General features: G+C 42.0%; 1 protein-coding gene and 1 long non-coding RNA gene across 2 annotated transcripts; one reads left to right on the top strand and one right to left on the bottom strand.

Moving 5' to 3' along the window:
* Positions 1-724: 724 nt before the first annotated feature.
* olig2 (oligodendrocyte lineage transcription factor 2) lies at positions 725-2399 on the bottom strand. Its single transcript, XM_008328358.2, has 2 exons — positions 2295-2399; positions 725-2042 (listed from the first exon to the last, which is right to left on the bottom strand). Exon 2 carries the CDS (start codon positions 2018-2020, stop codon positions 1202-1204), a length of 819 nt encoding a protein of 272 aa, XP_008326580.1. The 5' UTR covers positions 2021-2042; positions 2295-2399; the 3' UTR covers positions 725-1201.
* On the top strand, positions 1936-4484 carry LOC107989784 (uncharacterized). The gene is made up of 2 exons (XR_001761292.2): positions 1936-2057; positions 4252-4484. It is a non-coding gene; the product is annotated as an uncharacterized LOC107989784 (long non-coding RNA).
* Positions 4485-17603: the final 13119 nt, after the last annotated feature.

Genomic DNA, 17603 nt, shown 5'->3' with positions numbered 1-17603 from the left:
AGGACATTTGTTTTTCACAGATGCTTGTTTGATCATATCCAGCAAAATGAGACTTGAAATAGTGTAAAATGTAAATATTTCCAGGACTAAAGGAGAGGTCAGACGTAGACACACACACAAAAAAATCTAACTGCTGAAAGTTAGGCTTTGAGTAACTGAAGATGTTTCTAATACAACTAAATGTATTACAACTAGTTTCAGCCATGAAACATGAGGAATTAAACACATTCTGGGATCAAAAGATTGGTTGTTTTTTGTTAGCATTGATATCATTTCAAGACAATTATTATTTTTCAAATATATAAATGAGCTAAAACGACCTGTCTATTTTATAAATTGTTCCCAGCAAGTTATATAAAATTTACTGTAATTATTATTACTATTTTTATTTATTATTATTATTATCATTATTATTATGTTAAGGAAAAATAAGATAATAAAGATAATATATAAAGTATCTAAATATAAATGTATTTTACACTGTATTGCCCACGAAATAATTTCACACGGTTTTTGTACAAAACAAATTCCACAAACATGACAATCATTTTGTAAAATCCACAGAAACCATAATAAATAATAAATCAACACAAACCAAAGCCGTATTTTTCTTTTGTCAATCATTCATCTTTATTTTACATTTCAAACCCCAACGACATAATGAGAGCTTCAACTCAAATTGCTGCTGCGAAACAAGTAAATAAATATAATTTTCTTATTTAAAAAAAAAGCAGTGGCCATTGGGTGGGCAGTGACTGGCAACCCCCTGGGCAGAAAATAAGGAGAAAAGACATTGAATTAGAATAAAGCAGGTGCAACATGGAAGGAGCGAGAAGAGTCTTTGTCCCACCACTTTAACATCACTCTAATATATAATATTATCTTATCCACTATTTTTAACAGATTCATCCATCTACATATTTACACTATAGCTGTGGACTGATTCAAGTTTGGGACCTTAAGGAGGAGAAGCACCTCGTGGAGGAAATATGAACTTTAAATAAGCGAAGAAGACAGAAGTTTGTCGGCATCAACGGCCGAGGTTAATAACCAGAAAACACTAAGTTAGTTGAATAACCTCAAAGTTCCAGTGAGGAAACCAAAGCACTGGTCTTCAGTCCAACCACATAGATAAATAAAGACGCATAATGAGTAGAAGTCTGAGAGAACCAGAAAACGTTGGTTCTCAGCGAGTTCGGAGTCACTTGGAGTCACTGGACAACCGTGGCATCGTGACGCTGCTCATGCTGGACACGTGCGGCGGTGGGACCTGGCACATGCTGCACGGACACGGCATCCCGGTGCCGACGCCCCAGTGCTGGAAACTGCTGGCCAGGGGCGCCGCGCCCGCAGTGGGAGCTTTGAGGAGTCCGTGGTGAGGTCTGACAGAAGTGACAGCAGAGATACTGGGAGCGGACAAGGAGGCGGTGGAGACGGCGGCCGGCGGGAGCAGCGGGTGATGGACCGCCGGGTGTGAGGAGTGCGAAGCCACAGGATGACCCGGCACCGGGCCAGCGTGTGCCATAGTCCCACAGGCTGACGGATGAAAGCCGCCGTGGTGTCCGCTGGTGCCGTATATTTCACTGACCAGCCGCTTCATCTCCTCCAGAGAGTTACTCAGCATCAGGATGTAGTTTCTGGCCAGGAGCAGGGTGGCGATTTTGGAGAGTTTACGCACGGAGGGTCCGTGTGCGTAAGGCATGACTTCCCGCAGTCCGTCCATGGCTACGTTCAGGTCGTGCATTCTTTTCCGCTCGCGGCTGTTGATCTTGAGGCGGATCGCCTGCACCTCGTTCTCCGACATTAGTTTGCGGTCCTTCTTGGCCAAGCGCAGGGCCAGAGAGTCTCCGTCCACCACGGAGAGTCCGCGCAGACTGTGCGTCTCAGACGGAGAGTCGCTCTGCGTGGAGGACACTGCACCAGAGAAGCCGTGGACGGATTTCTTCAGGGTGGACAGGAAGATGTCGTCGACCTCGGGAGAAGAGGGTCTGCTGGAAACGCGGCTCGTATCAGAATCCATCCTTCTGATCCAGCTCGGTGCGCTGAGGAGACAACCGGTGGGTTAATTTGATCAGTCTTACGCGTAAAGTTGAATTGTACGAAAAGTCTGCGCCTTTTTAAACGTTTTGTTTTTAAATGTCAACAATAGATTTAAATGTATTTCGATTTCAGATTTAGACGTTGTTGTTGTTCAGAATCATCCCTGAAATATGGATTTTTGTCATAAAAATTCCCAGAATGCACTCGTTATTTAAATCTGCTTAAAAGCGTCACAGAAGTCATAAAACTCTTACCGAGAATGTTTCCGAGTGCCAAAAGTAAACCTTACAAATCCACTGGTTTTACTCCAAACTGCACGTGACAGCCCATTTGGCACAGTGGCGTGTGACCACAGGCTTTTATACCCGGAGCCGGGGCCACACGGACCACGTTCACCAGGACAACGCACTTCACCGTCCCCGCTGCCACCGCGCGGCCAATCAGAGGAGACGGAGGGGGGAGGAGGATGAGGAGGGGGAGGCAAAGAAGGAGGAAACAAGTTCTTCCAGTAACTCCAACGTAATTACCAACATTATTAAGTGAAATAACGTACACTGCCTTCTACAAGTGGCTGCTGCTGCAAAAAAAAAGCGCGCAGACAAACGATTTGAATCGTTTTAATCGTCAGTGAATAGACCGTGAAATACAGAGGATTTAAAGGTTTTAACACAAACCACAAACACACCAATACAAATGCCATTTTAAATATTTTGTTTCTGTTTTAGGGAAGAAAAAACAATTTAATGAATCAAAATAAAAAGAATTTGGATAAATTTAGATAACTCCACAAAAGCGTTTATGTTCTACTTTTTTATTAAAATATATTATATTTTAAATATATTTTGGATTGAAAAAAGTCCAAAAAAACTATAATTAAATATCTACGAGACAAACATAATATTTTTTAATTATCTTCTTTACGAAAAATAGATTTGGATTAGAATACACAAAATCCTAACAACACACTGTGGCTCCTCGAGGCCTCCGCTGTAATCAGCAGCACAGCAGCTCAAAATATGTTTTACTGCCTGCGATTTCGGTGTTTTCTGTTTGCAGGCAGCAGCTGCCGTTACAGTCCGTCTTTAACGTCAATTAATGAAGTGTGCAAAAATTGTTTTTAACGGTTATGATCCGCAGCGTTTTTCAATTAGAGCATGTGTGGCCCACTGCTGCTGCTGCTGCTGCTGCTGAGGCGGCGGCGCGGGGGGGGGGGCCTCTGACTGACAGAAGGGGCCCCATCTTGATGATGAAGTGACGCTAACTGACACTGACTGCGTCTTTGTCCAGCACTGTGACGAGGCGCACGGTGCATTCAGACGCAATCAGCGCTAATTGCCTCAACAAGTCGATGTGTTTCCACACAGGCCTGTTCAGGACTGTGTGGCTGCGGCGGGACATGAATGGTTATATCACTGCATCGAGGTGAATTTATGTGTTTTTTATGAAGAATACGAGTTCATTTAAGAACATTTATTCCATAAAAATGAATTCCCTGATGGGAAAGCCCGAAAGAAAGAAAATGGAAAAATGGATTACAACCAAAAAATAAATTAAAACTTTTTTAAAAACAATTTATTCTTATGGAAATATTGAGTTGGTGATATTTAAGGCTTTCTGCCATTTTCGTGATTTGTCTGAATTTATCTGTGCATGAAGGTCGTTTATAAAGTGGTGATTTTACATTTATATACTCTATTTTTAAAAATCTATTATATATCAATATTATATATACCTTATATATTAGCTATATGTGTGTATAAAGAGAGAGATATAATAAGAAATGATAATTACAAATTAGAATTTTTTTCTTATTATTATTTTGCAGTGTAATATGCAGTGTAATGCATTATTTTATTTTATTTTGAACCAAGTATTGAAATGATCATTTTGGACACGTCTAGTATTTATTTATTTAATATTTATTCATAAACTACTACATAACGATATAGGTGACTGTTCGATAATGGAATAAAAATACAGATGACATAGATTTACTATTATTTTATTATTATAATAAAATACACCCGAAAACTTGTCAAATTTCACCCCAAAAGTCACGCATTAGAAAGCAAAATCTAATCATTTAAAGAGAGAGTATTAAATCATGTTTTCATTTTTGTATTGCATTTTTTACATTACATGTTAAACTAGAGTTGTTTTGTTTTATTTTTTTATTTTTACTTTTTCTTATTTCTCCGTCGTCCTCTCCAGCTGCAGCTGATTCAGACCCAACAGTGACATCAGATGGTTTGCAGTTGGAACTTCATCGGACGAGACTTCATCGAAGCTAATTAAGGAACCGAGCTGTTGTTGATGTGTGTGTGTGTGTGTATTTATGTTTGTATGTATGTATACATGTATGTGCACGAGTATGTTCGTGCGTCACCGCCGCTAAATACAACAAAGATAAATAATTAAATAAATCAATATGCATATGCCATACCCACGTGACCCAAGATGCTTCCGTAAACATCCAACAACGAAATTCTGCGACAGGTTCAAATGACGTAATCTGTGCTCACGATGCCCACACTGAACGATAATAAATCAACTTAAAAATCAATTAATTACGTTTTTTGTCAACATAAACTTTAAAGTGAGGGACTGAAAAAAAATATTATCCAGTTAATCATTTTGTTTTCACTTTGTATAGTTTGAAGTTCTTTCTCATTGTTAACTGGAGAGGTTCTAAAGTAAAACTTTTTATTATTGTCATTCTGTTTCAAGCAGCTGAAAACACCTTAGAGTTACGAATGGATTAATGTCAAATCGCTGAAGCTAACTTGAAGTAACAACGTGACACACCTCAAATTCTAATTCAAAAGAACAGAGAGCTGTAATTTAGATTATGGGATATATATACATATATAAAACTATAGTAATGTTGTAAAGCAGGAATATTTAAGGTGTAAAACCATCAAAACCATCATTTGCAAAAAAAATATTTTTTCCAGTTTGCATTTCATATTTCTTTTTATTATTATTTTTTTTTTATTTTTAAATTTCCAACTACAACCTTGACTCTCACCTCTCCAGCACCCTCTCTGTTCCTCTGTGTCCACCCGTCTGGGTGGCGTTAGGCCAAGTGTCGTGGTGAATACCAATGGTGAGGAGCAGCATATGTGGGCCATACTTAATCCTGCTAATCTGGCTCCAAAATAAAAAAAAGAAAAGGAACAAAACAAGAGAAGGGTGGAAAAACAGGAGAAAAGTTCTCCCTCCGTGTGTCTGGGGAGATGACCAGCCTCGGCCAAATGCAGTGAAAGACATGAATGAAGTCCTGGCTCGCTCCCTCCGTCCCTTTCTCTGACAAATCTTGGAACGAAATGAAGCAAAATTCTCCCTTTTGTGGAAATCTGTAGTAAGGGACGTAACTTTGTTCAATTCCCATGTAGCCCTTTCTCTTTTAACCCTAAATGTGAGGCAATGAAGTAGAATAAAAATGAAGTGAATTTCTGGAAAAAAAAGAGCGGGCGGTTGGGTTTTATTCAGGTGAGTCCTCCAAGAAAAACTCCATCATGAAAAAGAATTTTTTTTTATGAAGGTAAGTACCTCAAGTAAAAAAATTGTCACGAAACATCAACAACAACAACAACAACTCAATCTCAAGTCTTGACTTGAAATTCTCGGTAATCGGTGTACAATCAGTGGCTAGTTCCCAATGTTTTCAGTTTTAATCTTTAATCTTAAGACTGTTCAAGTAGAGTCTTAAATTCGCAAGGGGGGGGGGGGTCGTCATGCATCATGTTTCCCAGGAGTTTACAAATAATTAATTGACTTGGGTCGCGAAGGTTTGTGACTTTTAAAATATGAGTCCCCAGAAAAAAAGCTTGGGAAACACTGGTTTAACTTTCAGTATTTCTGAAGAGCACAAAATTCAAACAAACGGTGTAAAGTGTTAAAAAAACGCTACATTAGAAAACCCAACAGAACACAGAACACCAACCATCAATGATGCGACAATGCAGTATTATCATCGATAAACCATTTCCTGTCAAACTTAGTTTCAAACATTTAAATCAGAAGTCTGCGGCAAAGTGAGGAAAACCAACGTTCTGTTCCACACGTGGAAATGAATTCAAGAAAAACCCTTTGTGTGCCACAGGTTCAGTGAGATTGTTGGGTGAGTTAGTCTGTGTGCCAGCGTGATCCTACGTGGATCGGTACAGGTGCCTGTGGGGTGACGGGGTCACCAGAATGTAGTCAAGTCATGATCATCGTGATGAAGATCAGAGAGAGACACTGGGTCTCCAGGCGTCCGTGTCTCCGGATCTGGACAGTGTTGGGTTCTGCTGTCCGAGGGGCTTTATCTCTACAACAGCCATTAGGAGGTAATTAAGTCCTAACACTGCCGAGCCTCCCATGGTTACTATAACATAACTGCAAATGGGAAGCTTACAAGCTCCTTTAGACGGCATGACAAATTGAATGGAACTCATTGGGCTTTAGACCATTATTCCAGCGGCCCCATCTGGCTGGGAAAAGATAAAGGGGATTTGCTGGAGGTTGTAAGGGGTTGAGCCTCCATGCTCGGTGTGTGAGTGTCTGTGTGTGCGAGAGGGATAAGAAACCAGAAGGAGGAGGAGAGGGAAGAGAAGGGGGGAGTCCTGGTCGGGCGTCGGGAGTGTTTTAAGGGTTCCAGGGGGATTTTTTTTCCTCCTCCTCCTCTTTGGTCTGGGCTTCCATTCAACAGGCAGCCTGAGATTTGCTTTGGCCAAATGTTACAAATGTTTCGACAACCTGGTCTCTGATCCTCAGGGGTCACCCAGGAGGGCACGGGGGGTACTACGGCTTTACGCCCAGAGATTTAACAAAGCAGCATGGGGATGAATATATTCACACTTTTATTCACCTTCCGGGCGTCCAGATGCTTGTTTTAGAGAGACGGAGACAAGCCTGAGCTCAACCGTGCCCAAAACAGGCCAGCTGGCAGTTTGTCTCCAGACTAAAAATGTGGAGACAAAAAAGGACACATTTATTCAAGTGTTTCCATCATTTGTTCATTGGGGAAAAAAATATGGCAGAGCACTGAAGAAATGGAGGGCGTTGTAAAAGAACCACAAGATGTAGCCTACGGCACACAATAGCTCTCCATCACAAACAAAAGCACAAGCGTTAGTATTAATTTTATGTCATGTTTAGTAGAATTATTTCAAAAATGTGACTTCCAATTTCAATATGTACCTATTTTGTCACTTTTATACAGGAAAAAATAACATGTTTACAGTGCGAGAAAGTGCAAGAAACAAAAATATTGGTCCATTCAGTTTCAAATAAGAAGTATTTGATAGCCTTTAGAAAAGTTCTTAAATATTTATAGATATAAATAACTTCTTAACAGTCTCCAGTAGGTTCACAGTCTAACAAACTACAGGAAAATCTGTTCAGTTTCTTGACGACAAAAACAGGTTCAATGTAAAAAATACAGTACTAATATTGACAATGGACAAATTATAAAGATGTCTTCAATACGTTTTTTAGTTAATATATTCAATCAATATATTCAGTATATGAATTTAAAATAACATAAAAGGGCATTTTCTCACAAGGAGGTCAGGGGTTCAAATCCAGGACAGATGTGTTCTAGATAAGATACTGACATATTGCATAAATGTAATGACTGAACAGACACTCAGAGAGTAAAAGAACTCTTGGATGACAGTTGAAGCCCCAAAAATAATCAAGTCAATTTGTTTAGATTTAACCTATGCCTTGTCCTAAAGACCAAAATCTCAACTTCTGTACATTTGTTAAACATACCCACTCCCTGCAGGGTTTTTCTGAGATGTTTTCAGAGGTAGAACATGTGCGCTTTGTGCATTTGTATGCCATGAACAAAAGGAGTACAATTTATTGCACACATGGTCTCAGTGCTGCTGTAAGTCACCGATGGTCCTACAGTATCTGCGGTGCTGCATCACAATGCTTGTAAAGGGGTCTAATGATGGGGATCTGTTAGGCTTAACAGGCTCTTATTCAGATGGCGATTGTCAGAGGGTTGGTCGACAATGGGCAGAGGAATAACAATGGCGTACACAAGCAGCCCAGGCCATCCCCACTCTGTTGCAATTAGCGTCATATGGAGGGATTGAGAGGCTGAGTTACATTCCTTTACTTTCACTACCGGCCTCCTTATCCCATCACATAGTCACGCTCATCAAGCCTAACAAGGGGGCGGACTGCTTTATCTGCTTTATTACCAGTCCAGTGCTAACCAGCTGTCACTGTCCACGCACATGCACGCGTACAAACGTGCACTGTTGCAATAGTTTAGGTTAAAGAGCAGTGGCGGTTAGGTCACCTTCTGTCGTCCAAATCTGGAGAAAGACTGTGAAAGAACAGTTTTATAGATTTTAGGTCGCTTGATGTATTGTGTTCCTCAGCGAGCTAGCTAGATTTGATGTGTGCCACCAAACCCAGCCACACAAGGTCCGCACTCCACCTCCGAACGGTGCCAAACTGCAAGAAGTAGCTAAAAATATTTTTTGTCAAACTTGTAGCCGTTAGCAAAAAAATGTTTTCTTTGCTAACGTTCGGCAACCTTCAGCTAGTTCTTTCATTGACTTCATTGACTGCTTGTCATTTGCAACAACTTTCACGTCAGCTAACGGTCTAAGATGATTCTTCTCTGGCTACATTCAGGTGAAGAGGACAAATGTACGCAACAAGAAAGAGAGAAAGACTACCATCACCACAGTCCTAAGAAACCACCAAAAAACAAAACAAACATTTTCAAACTCAATTTAACAAAGAAAACAATCCACAGTCAAGGTTACTGACAGTTCAGTCGCCTATGGTTCGGTCAGGTGTGGACCAGCAGCTGGTAGAACCTGGACCTTTATACTAGGAGCGATCAGCAAAGAACCAACCAGCTCATGTGATCTACCTGGATCAGTCAGCACGCACCGAATATTTCAAAGGGTTAAATAACCAATGAAAACAATGAAAACCCCTGTTTTCATTGTTTATTCAATACAATAAAAAGTTACTTATTTGTGGACGATATGACAAAAAAGAAAACACAGGTGAAGGTTTGTGTCTTATTTAAGTCAAATGAAGATTTCACTTAAGTAAGACACAGTTTTACATCAACTACATGGGGTTTCTAAATAACATGGAGTTAAAGCTGGACTTTGAGCACAGACAGTCACTGACTCAAGGATGGAACAACAGATCTAGACACAAGAGTTTCACAGGACCAAGAGGAGGTCTTGGCAGCCCAGGATCGTGGATCCGGCTTCTCTACAAATTAGCTCTGTGCTTCAATTCTTTATCAATTACGTCGTCAAATGAGGAGGGAGAGGTAAAGTGGAGACCCTCTGGTTTAATTAAATCTACACCAGTTCGTGTTCCAGCAGCATACTTGAGAAGTCATTCTATAAAAGGGCAAGAACAAAAAGGACCTCTCCGGCCCTTGTGTGTATCTACGTGTGCATGTGTGAAATTTTAGGATTGTGTGTCTGTGTTGCGTGTGTCCCTTCACTTCCAGTCCATTGAGCGCGGTGGCCGTGCCCACTGTCCAGCACCCTGGGTTTGGACTAGAAGAGCAGAATGTGAGGAGGAAAGAAGGTGGAGAAGGAGGGAGGTGATGGGAGAAAGCCAAAATGAGTTGGTGGAGGAGGCGGGGCTTTGCATACAGGGGGGCTGTTTGTCACTGTGAATCGGCTCAGGGTGGTTCACATCATCTGGCCATTGAAGATTGCCCCTCCCCTGTTGTAAAACAAGCTCCTATGGGCCTGCCTGAACACTGGGGGCATTGTGTCCCACCCTCGCAGGAAACATACCACCCAAAGTGCTGCTACCCCCACTGCCAACCACCGTCAGCATCCCAGGTCCTGCTCCCTATCTCCTGAAGCATCTCCATCTCCTTCGTGACAGTGTTGTGGTTTTTAAAAAAAAGTAGGAGGAGTCCTCCAGACTCTTTTCCTACTGAGAGTTCTGTGATCTGTAGGAGGTAACAGGTGGATTCAGGGTTGATGCAGGATGGAGGGAGAGCTGGAGTCAGCAGTCAGTGAGGAGGCTGAGGGAGGTGAAGACAGATTTGAAGGGCTGGTGTAAAGTGGGCGTTCCCCGTGGTTTCCGTAATATGGACGGCTAATGGGAAGATTGATGGATTGCGACAGCAAAACAAAACAAGGGGTGGTGATAAAATGTAGAGTGGGGGGACAGAGCAAGCAGGGATCGGACTGAATGGTGACTTGAAGCCTCGATTCCGAGGATGTGTGAGTGTGTGTGTCAGCCGGCCGGGAGAAGGAGGGAATTTACTGCATCTGGGGGCAGGGAGTGGGTGTAACTTGTTCCCTAATTACCAGGGAGGTCTCGGGAGCTTTTGGTACAAGACAAGTGTAAAGGGTGGGAGAATGAGACAGGATACAAGAGGTTAGTGCAGGTCAGTGCTGACCACCTAAGATGCCCCTTGCAAAAGGCACCCCCTCCCCCCATGCTGTCCCATTTCAGTGCTGCCCGAGTGCCTTCGCTGAATGCTATAAATAAATATCGTGTCTTCCCCTCAGAAAGCTGACAATTTACTGCCTGCCCATTCCGTTCTGCCCATCTCTTCTCCATTTCTCAGCCCTGTTGCCAAGTGGTGAATGGAGCTCGTCCTTTGAGCTTGGAGAGCCAGGCCTGTGTTTTCTGGAGGGGCAGTCCTCAAAGTTTGGAGCACCCTGGAGTGGTAAGGCACACACACATACACACGCATATGTTCGTATGTTGAACGCCGCACATGCTCCTTTATTAGCCACCCTTACCCACATGGCAGGAATGGGTGAGATTCTTATGTGGCTCTGATGTGGTTCAATGGAGGGGAAGGAGAGTGAACTCTTTTCTTTTCTAATTTAAGTTGAGATTAACGGGTGCTTCAGGTTGATGGTTCTCAGCTCTGGGTCAGAGTTGAAGTCGTTCACTGGGATCTTGGCAAATATGACGACGTTCCCTTCATTTGATGAATTTCGTTCACACCTTATTGGACACTTTTCTTCAGTGGAGTCTTAGTTTTTCTACCATCACAGCTGCTTCACATGAGACTGGTGCACATTTAGGAGGGACTGATTGGTTTACACTGACATCTTATCCTCCTCTTAACCAATAGTCATAATCGCTTCATAAATTAAGAAAATGTAAGGAAGCATACATCAAGCCATCCATCTGTTGTTGGAGCAGCTACATGAGCAGATGATCCTCATGCTGTCTGTCACAAAATCAAGTCACTTAAGATCCAAGAATGTTATTGGGAGCTGAAGAACAACTGATTGACATGTTCTCTCCATACGCAAAAGCTACAAAAGTGATGAATGGAGAGTTACGTGTTCATGACCGGACCTGTGTGTAATTCCTCCTCTGTCCATGTGCTGACATCATTAAATGAGTTGTCAACTCGACTTTGACTTTGTCACATAAGTTGACGTGAAAAATACAGCAGTCATAAATGCCCTAATACACACACACACACACACACACACACATATATATATAAATATATATATTTTAATATATATATATCAGATAATTGTAATGATAAATGGATTGTCCTGTGTTCTTTTTTACTGTGGATTAAGACTTGGTCAGTTCTGTCTTGACATCCACAACAGAGGTTCGTTTTTCTCTCTCCTCTTTTCTTGAGGCCATCTGCTGTCCTGGCCCCACAGCCTGCCACAACATTCACCTAGAAATTAGACCCAAACACAGGGATTGGAGTGTAGACATGAGAGCCAAGGCTAAAAAAGGAACTGCTGGCAGCGTCTCCTCCGTCTGCTCCAGCAGGACACGGTCAAGGAGCTCAGCCAGCTAAGACTGTATCGGCAGTAAACACAGGGATGATGGGAGAATTGACAGTGGGGTGAAACCAGTGCCTGTATTCACCTCCTACATCTGTGTTGTCGTGGAGCTCAAGGCTGTGCCAGTGAAGGGTCAGCAGTGGCAGCTGCAGCCAGTTCACCGTCTGCTAACAGTGCTGCGAGCTTTTCTTTTCAACTGGTGAGCAGTGGCTGTGAGGACAAGGACCGGGATGTGAGATTTTTTGGTTTTCTTTGTATTTTTTTGTCAGACACACTGCTCAAAATGTGGTGTTTTACATTAGGTAGTAGTAGAGGTACTGCATTTTGTTTGTCAGATTACAGATTTTTTAAATACAATTCATAAAGATGTTGCTGGTTTTGACCTTACTGCATGGTATATTTTAGGATCAGGATTGGTTTATTGTGCCATTTGTTGCTAAAAAATAATAAAATAAATACAAATATTTGTATATTAAGTATATGATGCAATTTCTTTTTTAAATCGAGTCGACAATAAATTAAAATTAATTGTATTTGTGTGATAAATTACATGTGTGCGCGTGTGCTATGACTTAGAGTAACACACACACAAGCTGCACTGTATTTCACTACTGAACTGTTGACATGTTGACACCTGACTTCCACTGGCAGCACCATTCTCCCCCTCTGCCTCTGCCTCTCTGTGTTTGTGTTTAACAGGCAGGTGGTAATGAGGCGACTGTGCGTCTCGTTAGCTTCTATAATGAGCAGACAGGCAGTGAGGGACGGGGTGGGTGCCACTAATGGGCCCCTGTAGCCTCTAATAAGGTGATATGTTAGTGTGTTTACCAAGTGGCCCCGGCCTGGTTTAAAATAGTCAGCTTCACACGTAGTGCTGGACTACAGCAGGTCTACTTCCTGTCAACGCTGAAGAGAGAAGCCCTCCTGTATGAGCTGGTGCCGGAAACAAAACTGTGGTTGTAATAGTTGGTAGAATTAATAATGGTAAGGTGTGTAAAAAGCTGTTGTTACTTTTGCCCATGTTTTTTCTTTGTGTCTTTGTGAGTTTTTCACTCAGCAGTATTTTATGTCCACTGTGGTCTCACTTTCCCTTAGCATTTCACATATAACCAAGTCTGAATCACAGATGATATATTGAAGACAAGTCCACAGGTTTTAACAGACTCACTAGTCAAAGTCCTAGTTTTTACACAATCAAGTCTAATAAATTAGTGCAGCTTGGAATTGATGGCCAAGTCACCGATAAAAATTTAAAATCTTTTGTCCTCTCTCAGTTGAGTTTGAATTTTTGTGTCAGACCATAAAACGCTGTGTCACTGTAACAGAGAGTGGACAGAACATTTGTCCTTGATAATGGTAGAAAACTCCAGTTCACACTGGGAGAACTGTTTGGAGTAGGATATCCTGAGCCAGAGAGTGACTGTTGGGTCTGGATTGAAGTCCACTACTTCTACACTGACCAGACCAAACCACACTGAGTTCCATTTATGAGAACAAATCAAGTTGGTTTTGATCACAACTTTAGTTAAACATGTAAGACACGAAGCAGAAAGCAAATTTTCTCAAAAATCTGGGTGGGGGTATGTACAGGTAACTCCAACGACCAGGCCCACGGCCACTTTACTCCACACCACACCCCCCTTTGGGCTGGATAAATACCTGGAAACTCCCCACCATGACAGTAGAACTGATGAAGCCTCTTCATCGTCTTCCACTTACTTGAGGTGATTCCAGTTGCCTACTTTAAAAACTGCTTTTGAGATTATTATGATTATGATGACCTGGATGACTGAGGATATCCACAAATATAATCAAAGATTTTTTCACTTTTTCTCCTCTCCACCTCCCCCCTCAGGGGTCTCTACAGCACATCATCTTACTCCACCTCTTGTTTCTTCTTCAACTACACAAGCCAACTCTGAATCTGCTCTAACTACATCCATAAGTCCTGTCCTGTGTTCTTTCAGTAGCCTCTTGTCTCTAACCTGCTTGATTTCTGGAAATGACCGTCACCGTCACGCTGAAGAACAATCTCAGCATCTTCACTTCTGTCACCTCCAGCTCAGCCCACAGCCAAAACCCACACATTTCTACATCACTGACTGACTTTCATCAATGACACTAACGTCACAGACATTGGTGACCCACCCTGGTGTAATGTTGACCCACAAACCCACTTCCACTCACATTTGTAGAAGGGCTTTTAGACTCATCGCCTTCCCTCTAGATGCACTCTGACCTCCACCCAACCTCTGGCTGACCTTCTGAAGACACTGCTTTCTGAAGAAGCCCTGAGAGTGACCTCATCAATCAGAGCAGCAGCCAGGCTGCAGGTTCACACTGCGGGTGTTTCTGGATGACCGTGCTGCTTCACCGTCATTGCGGTTGAGATTGCGACTGAAACTGGATCCTCAGGTGTGAACGGTTCAAAGTTGGCCTGAAAAGGAACATTCATTCATTTATTTTCCGTTTAGGGTCTCAGACTAGAGACAATCCCATCAGATATAGGGTGAGAACAAGGTACAAAATAGACCATTCACACTCACATTCATACATATGGTCAATGTACTGTTAAAGTCCAGTTAAACTATTCTTGCATGTTTTTTAGACTGTGACTATGACTCAGAGAGACACTTCATCCAGATAGACCTAGAATCAAACCAGCAAACCAAGGATCTTCTTGCTGTCTAACAACTCTTCTGCCACATGGGCCCCGTAAAGGACACGCTTAAGCAAAAATCAGTACAGACAATGTTACAACCAAATAAAGCACCCAAACAGACAGCAGGGCAGCTAAAGAGAGAACTGATGTGAGAGGGAACAGGCAGGAGTGGCTCGTGAGCAGCACTCTCTCTGTTTTCTGACGTTTTGTTCGATCCAACTCTGGCAGCAGTCCTGTGGTCTTTGCTCTCTTTCAGGGTGGTATTTTCTCCAGCTGTTGGGCCATCTTTGATGTGGAGATGAACGCGGAGGATAATGTTGGTCCACTATCTCGCTGTCCTTTCACATGTGATGAGAACAGAAAAGCAGCCAAAACTAGGGTCTCTAATCTGGTGCCCATGCTGAGGCAGGGCCACAAGTTCATGCACAGCACCACAGCGGTGGTTCTCTCTCACTGTGTGTGTGTGTGTGTGTGTGTGTGTATGCATGTTATTGTTGTGTTGCCATGTCTTTAATAACACAATAATTTAATAATAATAATAAGATGTTAATTTTATTTTGTAACTTTTTTTATTTTATTTTATTTTCCTTAATCAATTTTTTGTCTAGCAACACATTTCTATAAAGCCAAGCCGGGGCCACTTTAAATTGGACAGGCCTACCAAAATACATATTCAGTATTTTTCTTAAATCCAACACAAAGGTGTGGAGATCCACATTACAGTCAAAGGTGAACAGATATGAAAATGTAACAACTGTAAGTAAACTGAAGGTCTGCCCCCCCCCCCCTTGTAAAAAATCCCACATGAAACACAGGCTTGGGCTACTACTGTCACCTTTCAATTGACCGAGACCAATTGAATTTCAGCCCATTTGAAGTGGCCCACTTAAAGCAGGCAAATGTCTGGCAAACATATGGCGCTCTTGACGCTGTGTAATCTGAACATCAGCCACATAATCCATATTTGGGACAGTTGTATTTTTTTAGCCCACTATAATCTGACCCGTGACAATGCTGTGGCCAGCTTGTGGCCTAGTTATGTCAGAGGAGAGTGGGTCAAGTGAAAGTGTCATGTGTTCCAAATACAGTCCATGTCTGGGACAGAGATCACACCATTTAGCAGCCTAGGTTCCTACAGCATTCAGGAGGACGTGTTTCTGTTTAGAACCTACGTCATGGTAGTCAGAGTCACATTTAGAACCAACGATGTAAATGTGAAGAAAAAAAGAATTAGGCTTCTTCTTTAAACCCCCAAAAACCAAGTGTCTGTATATTTCCTCTGTCTGTGTCATCCTGACTGTGGCAGCAAACAAACCACAGTTCTGTTAGCTGCATTTTTTGTTGAAAACTGAAAGTTGTTTTTTTTTTTTTATTTCATATATAAGTTTTATTACAGTGTACATGGAATATAATAGGGATAGAATCCTAATTTCCATTATCTGACGTTTAGATCGCAGAATTGTTTTTCAGACCTTCAACTCTAACATAGAAAACTGAGTGGAACTGGCATGGTATAAAAACCATTAGTTATTGACAGTTATTAGCCTGAGCTGAACGTTATTTTTTGCATTCCAGGTGGACAATATTCTGAGATGAATATCTCTGGGTCTTCATTAACATTTTACAGCGGGGTTGTCGCCTCTAGTGTCCTTGTCTTGCCCACATTTGTGTAAATAAACAGACGACATGTGAGAAGTTATCCCATCAGCCATCGCTGATTTTCCATGACAATGACAACAAATCCAGCTTACACTCATTTCTGCTTTTTCTCAGACTCTGCATTTGTGAGAGAAAGCCTCCCTCTGCCCTCACTCTATAAAGACTTGATCTCTGTCTCTGTTGAATATGTTAATCCATCTAGAGCCCCCCCCCACCCACCTCTCTGCCTCTCTGCACACGAGGCCCCCACTGGCCCGCTGCTTTGAGCCTCCTCACTGGTGGCTTGGTGGGCCTGGACTTCATCCCCTGCTCGATTATGTGTGGGCCAGAGAAGAGGGAGAAGAAGAGGTGCAGGACGTAATCCTATTGACCATCCCTGTCACATATGGTGAACGCACTGGCCTCTCCACTGGTACAGTCGGTGGAGTGGCAGGGCCAGCTTGCCTCTCCACTCGCGACACATTTTATCTAAAGCTCATCATCTCAGGCTCTTGTGTTGGATCAGTGGTGTAAAAAAAGACCTAGAGACTGTTGTCCTAGAGACTGGAAGACACAACTATGTGCAGTCACAAAGTAATCACACACACATATTGATGTGCAATAATTACACACAAGATTGTATTCAATCAGAGTGTATTCACAGATTAACTAGGTAGCGATAATCTGTCTAGATCCGGGGTGGCCAATCTTTTTGACTCGCGGGCCTAAATGGGTCCTAAAATTTGACAGGAATTTGGGGTCAGGTGCAAATAGATGGAGCGTTGGTGTGAACTAAGAAAAATGACATGTAAAAATAACGCATAAATCTACACAATCTATTGGGGAAATGCAGGCATTTGCAGGGAAAAGGCAGCAGTATAATATAATGATAATATAAATTAATAACATCATTGGGAGAACTTCGTCGGTTCCGATTAAAAAGCCAAACGGACCGCATCTGGCCCCCGGGCCATACTTTGCCCATGTCTGATCTAGATAATACTGTATTGAATGCACATTGTATGAATACACTGTAGATGGTACAGTGTAATCTGTTCATTTTATGCTGGATAATACCCCAATGGTAACACATTATATCACCTACATTATGGACTGTATTAACTTTTACAATTGTTTTAAAAAGTTTTTATTTGCTAAAACAAAAAAAAAAACTACTTAGCTACTTTTACTTCAGATGGTGGTAGCTGTATCGCCTCTGTTTTCTTAAGCTTAACTTATCTAAACTTTATCTGTTGCCTGATCCAGCTCTCTCTATTTGGTTAGAAATATTTAAGCACTTGATTACATTTTCATCAAAATGTATATTTCTGTGAAATAGTTTTGAAACATTTCAACCTTCACCTTAATTTTTCTATGTAATACTGCACATAGACCAGCGGCAGTGTACCAGAGTTTATCTAATATTGTGCATGTGTATCATTGTGTGTGTGTGTGGGGGGGGGGGGGGGGGGGGGGTGGGGGGCTTT

This window comes from Cynoglossus semilaevis, chromosome 16, assembly GCF_000523025.1.
Source record: "Cynoglossus semilaevis isolate Cse_v1.0 chromosome 16, Cse_v1.0, whole genome shotgun sequence".
NCBI classification, from domain to species: domain Eukaryota; kingdom Metazoa; phylum Chordata; class Actinopteri; order Pleuronectiformes; family Cynoglossidae; genus Cynoglossus; species Cynoglossus semilaevis.
The sequence above is the reverse complement of the archived record's forward strand: the minus strand, read 5'-3'. Positions and strand labels throughout refer to the sequence as shown.